Source organism: Accipiter gentilis, chromosome 2 (assembly GCF_929443795.1).
Source record: "Accipiter gentilis chromosome 2, bAccGen1.1, whole genome shotgun sequence".
NCBI classification, from domain to species: domain Eukaryota; kingdom Metazoa; phylum Chordata; class Aves; order Accipitriformes; family Accipitridae; genus Astur; species Astur gentilis.
This window is the reverse complement of record NC_064881.1, coordinates 17,878,019-17,898,624: the sequence shown is the minus strand read 5'-3', so window position 1 is coordinate 17,898,624 and position 20,606 is coordinate 17,878,019. Positions and strand designations below refer to the sequence as shown.

The 20,606-nt window shown below is 37.4% G+C and overlaps 1 protein-coding gene across 1 annotated transcript in view; it reads right to left on the bottom strand.

Annotated features, from left to right (window-relative positions):
* Positions 1 to 4,164: 4,164 nt before the first annotated feature.
* C2H8orf34 (chromosome 2 C8orf34 homolog) overlaps positions 4,165 to 20,606 on the bottom strand; it is a 176,947-nt gene continuing 160,505 nt past the window's right edge. Inside the window, exons 13-14 of the mRNA XM_049828656.1 lie at positions 15,951 to 16,059; positions 4,165 to 4,172 (exon numbers count right to left, since the gene is read on the bottom strand). Of these exons, the coding sequence (XP_049684613.1) occupies positions 4,165 to 4,172; positions 15,951 to 16,059 (117 nt within the window). The remainder of the gene's footprint in view (positions 4,173 to 15,950; positions 16,060 to 20,606) is intronic.

Sequence of the window (20,606 nt, the reverse complement as noted above, 5' to 3'; positions counted from 1 at the left end):
TATTTCAGCAATATACCATTAAGTAAGCTAATGTTGTCAAGCCAATGGTCTCTTTAAACTTTACTGCATTAACCTCAAGCTTTTGCACTTTCAGCTAAAACTGTAAAGGGCAATAATATCTACAAAACCAGGTACTTGCACTGTCTAACTAGCTGCTGCCTAATCCAAAGTAGAAACCAGGGCCAAGAGTGAATGGGCACCAAACTTCTATAAGCATAGGAAGAGCTAGTTGCCTCTGAATACAGATTTTTGCACTTTGTTTTGTTTTGTTTTGTTGGGAAGCTTCCTGGAACCAGTCATATAAAGCTACTCAAAGCATGGTAACTTCATGGTTGGCGTACTTGCTGCAGAGAAGTCCAGGTTGCTGTAATCTATCCCAGGGGAGCTTTTCTGTATTTTACGTTAATAGTTCATTGGATTAAATGTAAAGCATGTCCACATATAGCCAGAGTAATGAAACAATAGTGTCACATGCATGCGTGTGAGTTGGCTTTCATTTAGTTCATAAATCGCTACGAGTTTAGTTGTTGCAATATATAATTTCCCCTGCACTAAGCTAGTTACCTCTGTAAGTGAAATGTTGACATACCTGAAGCAATACTCCCGAGAGCAGGAAACAAGTCTCCCTCCCTCTTTTGTAATTACTGACTCAGGAGAAAGAGACTTAAACTGTGAATAAAGCCATATTTTTAGGAAGCATATTCCCACAGGGCCAGAAGCTTTTGTTAATACTGTATGTGCACAGCACAGCTGGTTGTTATGTAAGTATTTTTAAATTATTAAGTTTTCAAGATAAGGATTTGCTCAGAGAAATCTTCCGTTGGATATTTCAAAAGAAATTGTTTCATTTTAGTAACTTCTGCAAATAAAATTTCTTATCCATTTCTCCCTAAGCCACACCTCCAAATCCTAGAGCTAGACACTGGGGCAGCAAGAAGTCACTCTTTCAAATCTGCCAAATGATGGAGTTACTTGAAATGAGCAGTACAGAAGGGAACCTATTAATACTATTGTGTTATTGAAATGAATAGAGATACAGTGAGGTTGCTTCTAAGATTATTCAGATAAGGTATCAAGGGAGTGCAGGTCTTAAAAGGAAGCAGCAGAAAATCATATGACAATAAAAGGCATTTTATTCTAAATTGGCATTTGAAAGAAAGACAGCTGCTTATTAGACAAGCTACATGCAGTTTTATATACTTAGATACGTATTTTTTTCATTAACAAGTACTGTTGAGAATACTATGTCCCTACAGCATTGCATTAGTAAATGCTTCTAAAAACTAAGATGTAAACATATGGCTAGGAAAAATGTATCTGTTTATTGTGGCTCTTTTTCCATCAAAAAGCAGTAACTGAATAGCATTGGCAATGACCGATGAAGTACCTTTCTGAAAAGCACTGAATCTACTCTGCTCCATGCAGCTAGAGAATAGCACATTGCTATGTAGCTTACACTGAACTTTTTTTGATGACTTTGAAGTGCCTGGTGCAGAGTCAAAAACAAAACAAAAAACTCCACCTTGATAACTCCGCCAAACTAACTACAGCAGCCTCAACAAGAACTTCCACAGCTGACTCTCAATTCAATTAGGCATCACAGAGGCAGAGTTTATTCCATAAGCAACTGACAAATGGAAACTGCTTCCTGAAGCCAAAAAGGTCACACAGAAAATGAGTAAGGCTTCCCACAGCTCAAAGGTGAAAACAAGTTTATCACACATGCCTTCTGCATGGCCTTCCCAGCTGCTGTTTATACTCCCCAGCCCCCTAAGCCCAGCTGCTTGTTGCCTATTAAGTGCATCTCAGCTCCTCCTTGGAGTTCTCCTGACTTGTTACACTTCATTGCAGCCTGTTCACAGTCAGGGTACCAGCTGCCTGTTTCTCTTCTGCAATACCAGCAGTAGTTGCTGGGCTGAGTGCGAGCATCAGCCAAGACTTCTTGCCATACACGTTAGAGGGAGTAGTGCCAACCACAAGTGTTATGAGATCATGTCAAAATCACGAGAGCTAAACCAAAAGAATGACATGGGGGTTTCTGTACATTTTAGTGTGAAAATAAAGTAATATTTTCCATGGTTTTATCCTCTAGCCTTCAGCTTAGAAAGTGTCCCAGAAAAATACCATTGTTCTGGCCAGTCCAAGAACAGCCAGATCTCAGGAGCCCAAGACTTCACAGCTTTTACAACTGGGACCACTCAACACTCAAGAGCCAAGCCATCCTACCACGCTTTGAGACATTGGCATACAATTCACACTTGCTAAATTATTAATCATTCTAATGAGTGTTGATGGTACCCGCTATATCTGTATAGCTGAGAAGTCTTTTGCTCTCTGAAGCAGTATTAATATTCTACCTTCCTGTATAAAGCTTGTCTTGTGTTTCTTCACATGTAATCAAAATATAAAACCAGACACATCCCTGACCAAATCTCTTTGCACTACTACGCCAAAACTGTCTTCAAGTTCTTATATATGCAAAAACTTCTAGAATTAAGATGCTGCCAAATTCTAATTTGTTTCTCAACTTGTCGCGGGCAATCTTAGTTCCACTGAAGCCAGTGAGATTTTTCCCAGGGAATAAATATGGTCATAATTTCACTCAGTCATGGCATGAAGCAGAAAGAATGGAGCTTAACAGATGTTCAGTGAAGCAACTGGGAGAAGCAAAAAAGGCAAACCTACTTTACATTTTTCAGTAGCGTCAAGGTAAAATACGAAATGCAGGCCACTAAGGAAGAATAAAACCCATGAAAAGGAGATACTAGTTTCACAAGAATGCTTTACTGAGCACAACTGACTAAACAGAGCATACCAGTGATCATATACTCTCCTATATGCAAATGAGCCTTCAAGTATATTGCAAATACACACAGCGTAACAGATTTGCTTTATTGATGACAAATTAATGAAGCCCCTTCCTGAAATGAACTTCAAGGGACTATCCCCATGGGGTTCCAGTATGCTAAACATTTTACATATAGGAAGTCTACGCTATGATGATACATAGAGCAAGTACTTGTTCATCCCAATGTGACTTTCTATTTTACTTCCTCATGACTAAGACAGACCATACACTTACTGGGTATTTAGCACTGTATGTTTGTGAGACAGCAAAAAAAGTTCACACTATGAAACATTCATGACAGACAACTCATTTTTATTTCTTAAACAAACAGATGGTTTGTTATACCGTATTTTTGAACAGTTGCAAGCAATTTCATTATATCATTATGCCTAAGATACAGGAACCAAGCATACAGAATTGAAGACAAAGGAAATTGAGAACACACTTGACAAAATTAACAGGTAAATGAAATCAGTAAATGCAACTGCCACATCCCTTCATTTGATGTCTGTGCAAAAGCATCTTCTAAAGTTCCAAGCACACAGCACACACCAGTTAGCTTATTGTAAACAGCAAGTTTGTTTCAGTAATCCATACGGGTAACTAATGCTTTATCATATATATGCAATTCCTTTAGGTGCTTTATTTTTGCATGCATGCTCCATTCCTTATTGATATGTTCCCTTTTTAACAGGGTCTTTATTTGTTTTAAAGATCAAAGTAGATAAACTCAATACAAAGCTATGCAGCACGGGCAACACCTGTTTCTGCTACCCACACACATACTCTTTCTTTCCCTCCCCCTCCTGACCTCTCTCTGCAGGTGACTGTGAGTGAACAGCTAGTCTCTGTGAGACCTGAATGGGACATACACACTGGCAGACGTGGGCGAATACTTTAATGTTTATTAATCTAAAAAAGAGTAAAGATTACAAAAATATAAGGAGTAGAAAACCTTAGACAAGTTAAAATACATAAAATCTCTAGGTAGAGTTTATTTTGGTCAGGCAGAGTTTAGTTTATCAAACGTTAACCCAAATAACAAGGGGTATAAACTGAACAAACCCATTATAATAACTTTATACTAAAATGCGACAGTTACCCTTCTTTCCTAAGGCCACTGTACCACAGTAAATACTCTGATTCAGTGCATTAGAGCATCCACATATCAGAGCGGTTCCACTTATGTACTGCTGATACTAGAAAAATAACTTTATTTAAAATTATTATGTATAAACTAAAGCAAATTTTCAGCTGTAGTTTTGATAACCATAATTTTGTTTTAATTAAATTGTTCTTCAACAATCCCACTGATTTCACAAACCTGTGAAATCAAACAGAAAAACACAGAAATGAGGGTTAAAATTTATTGTACACAAAAATAGGATAAAAGGGAAAATTAATCCTTCATTGTGTTTGCATTTTGTAAAAGTTTTCCATAATGCTGAACTCACAGTTAAATAAGCAACATTGATCAGTATTTTGATGAATCCCAATTTGTTTTTATTTCTAAAATATGCAGAAGCAAATCACAGCTTCTTTAGTTATATTATTTGTTCCAATTATTCAGTGTTTTGGAGGGGTTTTCTGCTGCTGCTTTTTCAACAGTAGTAGTAGATTGCAAAAAAATGACCAGTGTTGCAAAAAGCATCAAACATACTAGGCAACTGTGATGGATCAGAAAAGCTGAGATAAAAATGCTTTCATTTCTGATTGTACTCAGGTTGAAAACCTTCACCAAAGCAAAATGGAATTTTTACCTTTTACAAATATTTACACATGCATATTGAAATAGATTGTTTTGCAAATGTTGCTGACTGTAACACAACCTCCCCCTGCCCCGCCACCCCCCCCCCCCCCCCCCCGCCCCGAAACGGCTGTAAAAGATGGAATGCTGCAACTGGCCATATTACATGGATCCAGTTAGAGGATCAGGGTTATAAAACAGAAGTAAACACAACCACATTTAAGTACACAGCTGAATGCATAAAGGTCTGTGTGCTACCTTAGAAGCCTTCACCTTGCCATTTTTAAACACTGAAGGAAATCAGGCACAGCAGCTTCATATTTATTCACTCCTTTTGAACACACAAATATGCAAGCCCTTTTTGGGAGATTAAAGAAACTGGGCAGGAACAAGCTATTCCCATTATCTCCAGCTAATCAATCATATACAACTGGAACAAGACCTTTAAGTTTCACTTTGCCAGGTGATAAGCCTGGACTTTATATCTGATACTGTACTGATATTCAACAGAGCAAGGTACATACCATGAAAAAATCTGCATCAAAAAAAAAAAAAAAAAAAAAAAAAAGCGCCTAGGAAATTTTAGCAACAGTTCTTATCCTTTATTAACCTAATATGTATTTTTTTGTCATTTATACCTAATGTTTAACAACTGTTTTCCTTGGAGGCACTTCATTTAGCAGACAATCAAGCATTGTCACAGTTTGATCTTTAAGTAACAAATTTGTCTTAGGGGGGAGGAAAGAAAAGCAAATATATGTAAGCCTGTTTCATTTGCAGATTCTTCTTGTGACTGTTACCCACAAAAACTCCAGGGACTGTGGTGGTCTTAGCTGCAAAAGGAAATGGGATGCCAGCCAGAAAATATATTCCATGCTACTCCATGTCCATTATGGAATTCTTGACTGATGAGAAATGGTATTGGCAAGATCAAATCAACTTTCAGCTGACATGAGACAGAGAAGCGTTGAGGTGGAGATGCAAGAGATGAAGGACACCCTGAAAGGGCGATGGGATTCAGTGTACCTGCCTCAGTCGCCCAGTAAGCCAGATCTCTAGCTGTCCTTCGAGGACCCTTTGTTTCTCTTCTTCCTTCAGAGAACAAATAGTTTGGACTAGACTCGCTCACTTTTATATAGCTGAAGGTAGGCAAGACGAGTCATACCCTGACAGGCTGATTTCTCCAATATAAAAGGGAATGACAATAATTTAAAAGTAGTTAATACAAGCAGGAGGCCACCACTGACGGACTTGGGGAGAATAACCGAAAAACCACAGCCATTTTAAATTTAGTGAAATCATACCAGAAAGAAATACAGATAGATGTTAGATTTGGGGCCCAGACTCATGACACATTTTAGAAACATTAACTGGTGATTTCTCATGGCTTTGCTGTCAGTTATCACATTTTATCATCCCACTTCGCAGATCAGGGAAATAAGACATGGAGAAAATAAGCGTTGCCCAGATCCTTCTGTAACACTCACGCTGGCACTACACATTGCCAAACAAGATTTAACCCAAATGAACAGAAGGATCAACCTTCTTCTCTTCTTCCTCTCCGCCAGCCTCCACATTCATGGATTTTCTCCTCGACAGGGTTAAGAACAGTCACAGTAATTATGTCACAAGATCTTAACCTTCTCCATTACAGGGCTTTTCCTACTTGAATTTTAAATCCTTCCTATAGGATACAAGAGGAATTTCTACAGTTTTGGCTTAGAATAAATCTTGGCCTTGTAAAACACTTTCACAGCAACAGGATAATAAGGAGTGTTAATTTTTTTTTTAGAGCTTGGAGAATACCAGGCCAAAGAAAGAAAACAGATTTCTTTCACAGATCTTTCACCTCCTGGTCATTTTTGCACCCTGGGATTACAGTCAAGCATTCTACATTTTTTCTGGTTTCTGCAGCAATCTGGCCCCTCTGGTGAATCAATCAGTCAGCTGTGGAGCCAAAAGCCATTCAAGGCCTTATTTACTGCAAAAGGACGTACTCCCTGCTTGCTGCTCCCTGGGTCTTGCACTTCATGGGGTCATTTGCATTCAAACAAATTGAATGAGAAGTAGGTGTAGAACATGACCAATGTGGTTTGGTAGTACTTCATGGCTACTTCATGCTCTTTCTTCACTGCTGTAAATGACTACAGAAGGCACTGGTGAAAGATGACTGGGTTTGATAGCTCTTGAAAAATGTTGGGACAATTAAGTGGAATAAAAAGCACACACAGGTTTGCAGCAAGATCTTCTTGGCCTGTAGTGAAAGCACTCAGCCAGCACGGCAAAGAAAGGAATCAAGAAAGGCATAAAAAAACGATCACATCAGTATAATTTGGTCCTTTCCTCTTTCCAATGCTCTGTACTATGAAGGACATATGAAATGGCCAGTTCCTTCCAACTGGAAAGTCTGGACAGCAGTCCCCCAGTTGAACAGCTCACTGATGTGCTCTTTAAGCCTAGATGCCATTCCATAGGATGACTTTGCACCTCACAGTTTTCATAGGGTTATAGTCACTTGTCTTTACTAAAACCCTAGGGGTATTTCTTCGTGAGCATTTTTTGGTTGAAAGGCCAGCTGAAGCAGTTTCAGCTCACCACTGTCAGACTCACATATTTTCCACAGCTCCTCCTGATTCACACAGCACAAATGTTGGGCAGCCAGACGGCTGAGCAACAACACAGGACTGAATTATCTGAGTATAAATATTTTTTTTACTCAGAGATTTTCCAGTAAGATCAGTTCTCAGTTCAGTGCATGCCTTTGCAAAGAGCTACATTTAAGTTACCTTTACTCAACAGGTGTTTTGGAAGAGCGAAGTCTAAAAGGGGATGCATCAATCTGATATAATCAAAACTGAATCAAGTGATTTAATTGAAGTTCCTTCATCAACATGCAGCAAATTAGCCTGCATTCCCATTAAAAAGTTACATTTTTTTGCTATAATGTCTAGCCTTGTTAACTAGTTGTCAGTGATTTGTCAGTAAAAGCTTTAGTTCATTTTATTCTCTGAAATTCTTTCACATTAAAGAAGAGCTTTACTTTCCTAGAAGTTTATTATTTTTATTATGTTCTATTAGACTGATCTTTTAACAGCACAATATTAAACAACCTGTGTTTCAACACATACACTGTACTTTGTAATTCAAATCAAAGTTATTCTATCAATATATATAGCCAGCTATATCAATATACAGCTAGTGGAGTATTTTTATTGTGATATATGTAAATCAATATATGTTTATATTCATATTTTGGAATAAAATTCCAATAAAGGTTAGCAGAGTTTTTTAGTGCTGAGCGTAGATGATTATCTGTTGAACTTACCTGTATATCTATCCAGAGTGGTTTATAGAAGGCATAGAACTCTGTAGAATTCAAATATTAAGGACAGCCAATATTTTTTTCCTGAAAGCTTAGAACTCCACTTGCAAATGTTTTTTGAATTAAAAAATTAAAATCTTTTAAAAGCAAAATATTTATAACACTGCTATTATATATACTGCCATTTCATACCGGATATTCACATAGATAAAATTAGCATGAATATATTTTGTGCTTTGAAATCTACAGACTTCTATGACTACCTAGAGCACAGTAAAGTTTAAAAGTATTTTATTAATATCTTTGTTATGGTCACTATTAATCCACACTGTCATATCTTGTATTTCCCAGGTGTGTATTTTTAGATCACTATGGACAGCCATTACTTTATCCAGAGGCATCCTGCCTTCTCAAGTAAATTATTTTTATATTTCAAGAACTAAATTATGATAATAAAAACAACTAGGGGGGAGCTTTACAGTTTAAAATCACTAGAATAAATCTTATAATAAAAATTACAAAAATGTGTTTATATGTACACAGTTATGCACATTTTCAAGGGTTTGTAAGAAAACAGCATAAATGTAGAATTATGATCATTATATCATGTGCACCTTTATCAATGCCTAACAAGTCATGTCCAGGAAAGCAACTGAAATTGCACATCCAGACTACTCTTTATGAGAATGAGTATGTATATTCATAGATACCAAGACAAAAAATCCTGCTGTGATCATCTAGTTTGACCTCCCATACACTGTATAGAGCCCACGTATACCTGTATAGTGCCCACAGAATCTCCCACTGGATTATCTATCATCTGTCATTTAGAAAGCCCTATCCCATTGTGCTAATGACTCCAAGTTCATTGCCTCCCTTAACTTTTGCTTAGAATGCTTAAGGCTCCTGTTGCTAGGACACATTTAATTTTCTTCATCACAGTTTGATGAGCTGAATCTTTTTTATTTAAATGTCTACCTACAGATACCAAGTCATCTCCAAGGTTCCTAGCTGAATGCCTTTAGGTGAGGCAAACTCCTAACAGGGTTTCCCAAACCCTGGGCTGTTTTTAATCATCTTCTGAAATCTCCCAATAATTCCAATCTTTCTAAATGGCAAGACACCAAAACCACAGTTTTTTACTAATATGTGGAATAATTACTTTGCTACTTAACTTTTTAGGCATTCAAGGAATGGTCTACCCTTCTTTGTGACAGCATTATGCTGAGAGCTCACACTGAGATGATCTTCTATGATCATCCTAAATCCATTAGGTCACTGCTTTCCAGGACAAAGCCTCATTATTCTGCAGCAGAGACAGATATGTTTCTCTGGTGCCAGATATATTTCATTTGGTTCAAATATATTTCATCTGGTTATAATAAAGTGCACTTTACTGGAATGTGGCCATTATACCAGGGGATTCACATCATTTAATAACTTCAACTTGTCCTTCCCACCAATTATTCAAACCTATCAGACCCTAATGAGCACCATTCATCTACATCTTCCCATTAGAAACTCTAGGTTTTGATTCCTCAGTGAGCCAGCTTTTAATTTACCTAATGTGTGCCCTGATAATTTTTTATGCCATTTTTTAAGTTACAGTGTCATTTTTTATTACATTAAATGTCTTTGGGAATCCAAGTTTACCACAATAATGCAAGTTGCAGAAAAAGATATCCTTACATTTGGAAACTGTACTGAAAATACCTTTCTGCACTGCAACAAATTTTGAGAATTTTTTTCCTCACTGCAATGGAAAATTCCCTCCTCCTCTCAAATATTTAGTTCAATGTGAACTTTTCCAACACAAAACCAAATATTAGTCAGTAGAAATAAAGTGACATGAGCTAAAGCCCTAATAGTATAAGAAGATAATGGCAGCTTTAGATTCAAGCACATCCATTCAAAAAATAGGAATCTTGAGTCTAGTTCCAACTTTCCCTAGTTGTATTTGAACTCTCCCCTCACTATCCAACAGTCATCTAACTTCTGGTAGAAATAATGTCAGTCTCTACTTTTATTTATTATCTATAAATAAATAAATCCAAGTGGGCAAGTTTCCATGCTAGAAAATTGTTTTCTCTCTTTTTCAGACTCAAAAAGCAGTTATGTGAAATGGTGCAGCTTCAGCTATGGGCGCTACAAGACATCCAGCCAAGACCATCCAATAGGCCTAAGAGAAATTCTGTTTCCAGGAACACAATCCCTACTGGTATCCCATTTCTGAAGTGAACTTAGAACTGTCTCAAGCTAAATACCTAGTTAAGACACTGGTAAGGAGAATGAGAGACACTGTATCTTCTTTAACACAGGTTAAATGCACAGTGGAGAAATTTGGAAAATTACTCATACCCCAAGCAGACAAAAGCTTTATGACACTCCTTAGAAAGGTTACATGGGATGGAGTGATACAACTTTTTTTACTCCAGTTTATATTATCACTCTTGAAATACTAAAGGAAAGAAAGATACCAGTAAGTTTCTCCAGAAGATTCTTGAAGCTGGCATTAAAGTCTCCCAGAAGTTCAACTGAGATTCACTTTTGGGACAAAAAAGCACATATTAATAGTAAATTTTGTATTCACTGGGAAAAATTTCCAACTACAAATATTATGTTCTTATTAACAAGACATATAATTGACTAATGTGCTTGAGCAATGGCTCATAACTACCTTACTCCCTAGAGAAACCAAATCTAGCCTTGCTCTAAACTCATATCCACTGAAAGAGATGTTTACAGCACTGCTATACTCCACCAGAGCAGAACAAAAATACAAATAGCTAAATTTGACTGACAGAAATTGAATGTGTTTGTGCTAATGTCATAAAGGTTGCAATCAACAGTTGCTGCTCTAAGCTGATTCTGTCACTCTTACTCATACTGAGCAGTACCTGGCTCTAGCAAAAGGAAACTTTCACAGCAAAAAATTATTCCAGCAGTAAACTGCTCCTTATTATAAACTCTGACCAAGCGATTTTCCAAACCTTAGGAACATTTATTTTCATAATTAAGAAAAACTAACTGTTTAGCCATGAGAATTTGCTCAGTGTAAGGAATTTTACCCATGGACAAGTATTGTACGGTTTGGAATTTTACTGGAACACAGTCTGAATTTCTTGATTCTACAAAATACTGTCTTTCATTCTTTGGGTTTTTTTGCTAGGTGGATGTTTGTGCAGAGTGTGAAAGTGAAGGTTTTCTTCAATACCCGTTGAAAACATCAGCAGACTGTCTTTGACTGCAGTTTCAAGACCAGTGCAAGAAAGAATGGAGTGGAAATCCCACTTTTCCCCAACAATCAGCCTTGATTTATCAGCAATAGACCTTCCACTGCAAACCTTAGAGAAGAGTTTGCAGATGTATAGTGACAAAACATTTAAGTATCTTGCCACAGGTCAGTAGGTGAGAGTTCAGGCCTTGTCCCAGATCAGCCGAGCTAAAAATGAGCATCTAGTACTCCTGTTGGCAAGTTGAAGTTAGACTGAAGTGATAGTAGCTACACCACTTAGTGTGCCATTGACTACAGAAACTGAGATGCCTGAAGCGGATAAGGGCAAATAAATGTATAAACAGATACATATTTAAGATGGATTAACCAAGTAGCAAGTTTGCCAAGAGTCTACGTTATTCACCTATCATGTATATCTGCCAAATGGACTGACTGCAGGTAGGGATCCTCCATGTCCAAGGCTGAGGGACCTACGGATATCTGCTGTGTGGGTCACTTCTTGAGTTAGGCACCAAAGAAAGCAGGCTTGGGCTTTTGGGCAGTAAATCCATGCCAGGCCTAGAGATAGTATGTCAAATTAGACCAAAAGACGGTCTTTGTCTTTTCAAGGTTCTTGGAAGCTAGTGATGCATTAGAAATTTCCAACCAGCAGTCCCTGTAGGACCTGTTCTCAAGGGAAACTTCAAGCTGACTCTTGCCAGTCCCCTGAAAGGCCAAATATCTTCTCATGAAAGCTGGCTAAGAAATGCTCTGGTGGTTGTAGATGCAGCTCTTCTGTCTCCTTGCATCAGTACCCCATAAAGAAGAATATTATTTTTGCCAGCTCAAAGAACTCCCACCAAACTGAAGAACTGTGGAAGTGGTATTTTCTCCAGATCCTTCATCTTTCCAAGAATAATCTCTATGCATCCTCTGAAAACTCTTTGCAGAGAATCAGCACACAAGGAAACTATTACAGGTAATAATGGAGAACTGTCTTCAGAATGACAGCTGAGGAGAAAGACACATGAGGCCTTGTCTACAGGCTTTTTAGTGACACTAAAATGAAAAAAAGAACCACAAACCCTTGATTTTGGATCATACTGCCTGGGCCATTTTCACTTCTCTTTGCTTAGTGTGTACGGAGTGTCAAAGGAGAACACATCTAGCAAACAGAAGAGATTTAGCTACTGACTTAAAGTAGTTCTTAAAAAAGCATGTGTTGGTTCCTACTTTTTAATAACAAAATTTACGTAATAAGAGCAAATAATTAGATCCCTATGTCCCTCTCTGACATGGCCACAAACTTAATTAAGCACATAAAGAGGAAGGAGAAGGTATGCTAAAAAATTCAACAATGCTTCTTAAAAATGTTTTTCTTTCCTTCTTTAACATAACAAATCGTTTAAGCTGTAATCATTTATACTCTTATATGAGTACCTCTTTGATTTCAAATTTTGTCAGAATTGGTATGAAGCTTTAAAAATTATTGACTTCCAGTTATCTTTAGATCTTGCTGATAAGGACAAGTTTTTAAAATGTTGTCAGAGAGACTGAAGGATTTAGAAAGTAAAGTCTGATTTACAAAAACTGAGAACCTAGATCTCATTTCCATAAGACAAGAGGTGCACTGTCATATCTGTTTTGCAAATGATGTTTGCTGGGAGATGTTGAGATGCCAAAGTGACCCAATTCTGTTCAGCTATCATTGGCTTTGAAAATAGCCTCTTTAAACTCTTATGTCTGACTACATTTGAAACTGTTACCCCAAAATTTTTTCATTCTTTTTCTTGTAGAACACTAATCAGAAGGTATTAATTTAAAAGAACTCAAGGTGACTCACATAGCTTCTCTTTTTGCATTGTTAGTTTTCCCACTACCAAAAATTAGCTTTACACCTGGCTGCTATTATCTCAAAGTAGTCAAAGAATGTGGTAAATATTATCCACATATAATTTATTAAAAGCTGAGTCAAAGAACAGGTGTTGCTATTGTAAAGATTAATTTTGCAGCTCTTCAGCTCAAACTCATAAATTATGAACTCCTGGGCCCCCTCAACACTAAATCACACACACAACATCCACACAGATTTATTAACTTCAGGATGAAAAATGACGTGTAATCTTGCCAGCTGCTCTACCTACAAGCACTGGCATCAGCAAGTATGCCAAGCCCCTCACTAACTGTCCACTTTACAACCGTGAATTGGCAGCTTCTCTTTGTCAGCAGTGGCAGTTCTGCACTTTCTGCTTGCCAATGACACTAGCATATAACCTCAGATGGGGATGATAACGTTATTGTTGTTATTTTAATAACATTTATCATTATTAGATTTCAGATACAGAAAGTATTGCTTTGATCAAACATTTTTGTTCTACTCCTTTAGTTATATTAGTGGAGACACTGACCTACTATAAAGGGCGCAGCAATTAACTACACTGCAGTTAACTGCACAGTCAACATGGTTTCACAAAGGGAAAGTCCTGTCTAACTAATTTGATATCCTTCTGTGATAAGGTTACCTGTCTAGTGGATGAAGGGAAGGTGGTGGATGTAGTTTTTCTGGATTTTGGCAAGACTTTTGATACTGTCCCTCTCAGCATCCTTCTGGACAAGTTGTCCACCTATGGGATGAGCAGGTTCATGGTGCACTGGGTGCAGAACTGGCTGAAGGGCAGAGCTCAAAGGGTTTAAGTGAATGGGGCTACATCCGGCTGGTGACTGGTCACCAGCGGTGTTCCTCAGGGTTCAATTCTAGGCCCAGTTCTCCTCAATATATTTATCAACAATCTGGATGCAGGAGTTGAATGCACTGTTAGCAAGTTTGCTGATGATATCACAATTTAAGAAGGATGCGAAGGTCCTTGAATGCGTCCAGAGGAGGGCAACAAAGCTGGTGAAAGGGCTGGAAGGCATGTCCTGTGAGGAGCAGCCGAGGACTCTGTGTTTGTCCAGTTTGGAGCAAAGGAGGCTGAGGGTCGACCTCATTGCTCTCTAGAGCTTCCTGAGGAGGTGAAGGGGAGAGGGAGGTGCTGATCTCTTCTCCCTTCTATCCAATGATAGGATGCGTGGGAATGGTTCAAAGCTGCACCAGTGAGGGCTTAGACTGGACATTAGGAAGCCTTTCTTTACCGAGAGGGCAGTCAAACACTGGAACAGGCTTCCTAGAGAGGTGGTTGATGCCCCAAACCATTGTTTAAGAGCCATTTGGACAATGCCCTTAACAACATGCTTTAACTGTTGGTCTTCTTTCACTTCTCTGTTCTAAGTGCCATTAGATCCAGGAAAAACAATTGTTATTAGTTAGGCAACTATCATCTCTACTGATCTGGTGGTAGGACAGAAACTTTTATCTATAATTTGTCACTCCGGGCAGTGACAATGATCTACCAGGATTCTTGGAATCTGATAGCACAAGATCTTGGATGCTCAGAAGTCCTCACACCCATGCAATTCTGGTACAGCAGCTATAAAAGAACCATGCTGTGCATCTGATGTGTCCTGAAGCATCAGTCTCCCTGATTACATAATTAGCACCAGTCTATGTGTGCACATCCAGTCCTACCGATGTTTGTGGGATTGTAAATTTATTACTCAAAATACACAGGAAAATTCATGTGCACAGAAAAGGCAGGTACCAGGCTCTCCCTCTGGCCACCTAAAGAGAGCTTCAGCCCAAAGATAAGTGAAAGGTTCAGGTGCAAGTCAAACTGGACTTACTGGTTTAGACTAAAATCAGGTGGACACACAGAACTTCATTTTAACACTGTACTACTGTGAAAAAAACTCGTACATGCTCTTCAGTATCTCACTATGCAAATTGAAATGTCATAGTCAAACCCCGGGCTATGTATGGATTTGTGAAACTGGTATATGAATAGAAAACTCTTAGGTTTTTTAAGTGGCATAACTTAAAAATATATTCTGTTTATCTGCCATAATTATTATTAATCATTAATCCCTTACACAGCTGTTCCACTCTGTGAAGAAATTGGCTTTTTCTTATTTTAACTCTGCATGTTTAAAGTAGTTTTAGTAGAATGTATTGTTTTCTAAACATGCTGATTAAATCACCTGTTCTTTTCAAGTATATCACCTAAAATATGTTAGGAAATAGTTTGCATATTCACCCTTGCAGATCACAAAACAACTGTGAATTTAAAAAGAAAATGCAAAACATTTAATATTTTCAGCAATATTACTTACAGGTACTTTGTAGGCAGACAGAACTTGTTAGTTATAGCATGTTACTTGTTGTTACTTGTACTGTCATTTAGGTTATGATCCTGCTGACCTTTGCTTTCATGATTAGACAACTGCTTCAAAGAGTGTAGTATATGAAGGATTACTTGTATGGTTAAGAGCTTTTTTTTTTTTTCATACAGAGGAATTCAAAAGAATGCAGGCAAAATAGAGATAATGGAGTCACAGGCCTGAGGAGGAAGGCTCTACCTTTCAGAGCTACTGGGGAGTTTTGTGGGTTTTTTTGCTGGTCAATACAGATTTACTAAATGGAGTACCTATTTCACCTTGAAGCTACTTCTCTGCAACAGCTACTTTAACACATCAGGACAAATTGTTTCACTTAGCTAAGTAAACTGTGGTCTGTGATCATTTTGTCATTGTTCAATGACTATAGGAAGGCTTATGTAAACCAATCCTATAAAGTTCAGCCCTCAAACAAATGAGTAATTGGTACTTATGAGAAAAGTTCCAGTGCGCAGGCATGACTTCTTCACAGGATTTGAAGATATGAAAAAGAGAAGTTAAAAGTTTGAGGATTTTTGACATATTATCTGGTCCTAACAAATATACTTACATTTGTCTTGGTCAGCTTCCACTCCTTCACTTTCTGTGTCACTCGGCAATATCCAAGGTTGATGAGCAAGCTGAAGCTGTTGTAAGAATTCATCCTGCCACAAACAGATCTATTTTAGATAAAATGATAAAGAATGGTTCTATATCAATGCAGACTGTAGTGAACACTCTAGCCTCAATTAACTAGGGAGGAGAAAACCTTTAATAAAAACAAATATCTTGCTGTGAAATAAAACCAGAATGTAGAAGATATGCAAACTCCCCAGAGTTTTTTTTATTTAATTCATATTTATTTATTTATCTGTTCGGGGGGGGGGGGGGGGGGGGGAGTGCCTCTAGCTATCTATCTGCTATAGCCACAGATATATACATATTCATCTTAAAAATGCAGATATTCCATCTGTCCCTGCAGTTTTTGGACTATGCCTAGACATGTCATGCACAATTTGCTTAAGTAAGGCTTTGATTTGTCAGATCTTTCATTGTCTCCAATCTCCTAAGAATAAGAACCTGAAACTTCATTTAGAACCTATGGTTTTACTGGAGAAGGAGAAAGTCTAAGAAGGAAAAATGGTATGGAAACTTTTGTCTCCAAGATACCACAAAACTCTAAGCATCAAAATATAAATGTTTTACACAGTTAAAAATCCATACACAGCTGAATATATGCTTTTAAAAATGTTTTACAATTGCGTCCTTTTTTAGATAATGTATATATGTACGTATACAAAAATAGTTTTCCATACACATACACACACACATATATATGTGAGCATGTACACACACAGACATATAAAATACTTTGACAGGTTCCTTTGCAATATTCAAGGTGAGAGATGAGACTGGAATGCATAGTTTTATTTTCAAAAGCAGTTCAAACACGCAAGTCTAGTCTCTTAAAGCAAACTTAAACACTGGCCAAGTATCATAAATTCTTATAAGTACCTGAAAAAAAGGGGGGGTAGTAGCCTTGTCTTCTTTTACACCAGCTGAAAACCAGAATCTACATATGTGAAGTTAAATTGTATTGCACAATGCTACAGTATAATTTTTATTAGGCTATCTGGTTTAAAAACAGAAACCAGGCTTGTTTAAATAACTTCTTGGAGACCAAAGGCAGTTCAATCAAGATCTAACTCACTGGGAGTAAATTATTAATTCTGTTAGTAATCTGTTAAAAAATCCACAAAGACTGCTGCGATGGCTCAACACTAAGCTCAGGCAGGAGCTCCAGGCTTTACGCAGGTACTGCTGTTTCAAATGTGCTCAATGTTTGAGAAGGCTGCTGACTACAGCACTGAACTGGGCAAAGTGTTTTGGTTCATGGAACAGGATTCTTGCAGTAGAAGTGAGTGGCTGTCACACTGATCAGCACACTTTTTAATCTCCCAAAACACAGAGCAAAGAACTGAGCCAGGCAACAGAACAGAATGGAAGTATCTGACCAGAAAGAGAGTCCTTATCACATAAAGTTATGCTCCATACTCCAGTAAGTAGGAGGAAAACTTGTGTTAATCAATGCTATATTCAAATAAGCTGAAATTTCCTGCTGTTAACAATGACAGACCAATAAAGATTACTGAATACCACTTTAAACTATCTGGATAAATAGAGTGCTTGTAAAATTCCAAGTGTTCAGAAAATGAAATGGCAAACAAGGGAGTCAGTAGTATTTTCATCTCAACAGCTATTGATAACTATCACAGAATTGTGTCACTTTAATGGAATCCACCCTAAAGAGATAAGCAGGATTCAACATTCCTTTGTCAATTTATACAAAACACTAAAGGATAAAGTAAATGAATAAAAGTATCTCTGCCGAAGGATCTGGAACCCTGATTTATTAGTTTTTTACAGATAATAAAACTATTTCTCTAGGTAGCATTTCTTTGCTATAATTCAATTCAGCCCTGAACAGAGCTGATAATAAAACACACCTGTTAGAACTTTGTAATATTATGTGTGCCAAGAGGCAGAAACTTGTCCACAAAATCTCAGATCATTTTAAGTCTTGAGCATTAAAAAACCCCAAAACATTCTTAACAGCTGATGTGTTAAGTACTTGCCAAATTATATAAGATTTGTGCTATAAAAAGATTAAACCACCCTGAGCAACAGTATGAACTTTACTAAAACTTAAGAAGAACTCTGAATTGTATTTATCAGTAATATTTTTGTATTTTAGACTTGTTATGTTACTCTGAAACAGATTACAAACTAGGAAGCATACATAAGGCATTGAGATATATGTTAAAATTCTTGATAAATAAACAAGTGACAGCACACAGTGTAAACCCATGCAGTATCTGAATTCTTTAATTCAAGCTCCTTCTGGTAAAACATGCTCCTGGTAGCCAGTAATCACATCCTTTTCAACTGACTTATTCCCATCAAATATGTATCAACTAAAAGTAAGGAAGCATAATTATTTGCAAAATCTTATCATAGTATCTTCTATAGGATTGGCAATATAACCACAGCGTATTCACATCTAGTGAAAATTCCCAGTTCACACCATACAGCTAAAAAGAATAAAGGCAATTTCCCTTCTTTTATTTTACTGTTTTTATACAGGAAGAGGATACAGAACCTACAGTGAAAGTTGCAAAATAATTTACAGTATCATCCTGGAGTTTTATATGCTTGTGATCTGTAAAAGTGCAAAGAAAGACAGAACTTTGTTGTTCTTCTACCCCAGACCACCTTTGACTTTTAAAAATTTGTCATCATGGTCAGAGAGAAGCTGTGCCACAAGAGAATGAAATCACATGGCCACAAATAGGGGGACACTTCTAAGATAGCAAAAAATGTTAGAACAGAGATATGTCCTGGATATGTTCTGTCTAAGCTGAATTGCCTAAGTGACCAGGAACTTCAGTGGGCAAAGACAGCTTAAAAGAGCTCCCAAAGCTTATAGTAGAACACTCCAAAGATGGGGCTAGGAGTGGCAGATGAGCCAGACCTCCACCAGCTACTTTATGACATCCAAGGGCCTTTACAGCTTGGTAGAGGAAGGTCTTCAGTATGAACATGTCATATTAGCAGTTTTCCCCTTGCAAGCAGAGCTAGTCCCAAGACGAGTTTCCATTACATCAAAGGTCACCTCTGCGTGTCAGGAAAGGATAAATACGGTTTGAGCTGGGTCACTAGCAGCCAATGTACTATTGTACCCAGTGAGCAAAGAGAAAGAAAAGAATTTCCCACTTCTAGAAGGGATTATAACAGAGGATAAGTTACTGCATAGAAAGGCTGAGATTTAACACCAGCTTTACAGTGAGCTTGCTGGATGAAACTGGACGTACTATTCTAACGGCAAAACAGGGTAATAATATTGCTCATTTCTTAAAGTTCTTGAGATATATATACATACATTAAAAGCATAGGAGGACACTTCTTGTAAGAGCTATGAGCAAAGCTTGGGATTTGGCAAACAGAAGTAAAAAGTCACAGCAAATTAAGTGGGACTCAAGGTTATTACTACTATAACTACAGAAAGGCTGTGGAAGAAAGCATTTTTAATTGCCTGCCTTGTTACAAGAAAGATCAGAAGTGATGGACAGACTGGATGTCCCTTGGCGGAGATGCACTGCTCATTACATGGCACTTTCAGGAGTCTACACAATAATTCTAGCTGGCATCATGTGACTATGTATCAGTTAAGAACAGGACTGCTTAAAAAAGAAAGAAAGAAAAAAAGAGTGAAGTGCTCAGAAAGAAACAATGAACCCCTTCATTTCTTCCGAACATTTTTAGTTAAAAATAAATGTCAATTCTTTTCTGGTATGCAAGAAAATTCCAACTCACAAACACACCCACCCCTCAAAACAGGAGACAAAGGGGGTTTGTTTGTCAAAACAGATATTTCTTAAAATTATGTATTTTTTCTCATGGAAAATTTCTAGTTTGAAAATATATTAACTGTCTGTGAAAATACTTTCAACAGAACTGTAGTCACCTTTAGTCCTCATGTCTTTAAGTTGGATATCCAATTCTAGGTGAAGAAGTAGCTCGAGTGATGGGATTAGTGCACTGCCATTCAAACACCAAAATGAGGATTTTTTTCACCACCAAATTTAAGTAAGATTTTCTCCCCAAATTCTTTAGTTTTAGAGTTATCTGTGCCTCATTTCCTTTCCTTCATAATAAATAATGGAGGCCATATACTTAATTGCAAGACTATACTAAGTATCAAATCTCTAATTTTCCTACAGGCATCTCTAAGCAATATCATGATGAACAACATTTTTTAATTTTTTTAAGAAGTCGTTAGACTGATAATACATTGTGTCAAGTGTCATACCCAACAGATTTTTAAAACAAATGATACTTCTCAGAAATAATTATCTAAAGGTATGGTATTTTTTTCAGTCTTGGAAAAAAGCTCTCCAGGCTTTGACAAATGGATTACAATGAGATTCATAATAAATGGTGGGAACTGACTTACTCCACCATTAAAAAATTAGCAATCTAGATATATAGGTCCTTTTTGAGTCAGTATAGAAGGACTGGCATTTCCTGAGAAAAAAACTCACCTTTGTAAGGCATGTATCTGAGATAGACAGCAGGGCTATTCTTTCGCAGGTGCTTTCATTTCCACCACCTACACACTAAAGTTATCTTTAAGGCAGCTAAGGTTAGCAGAGGATTATCCCACTCA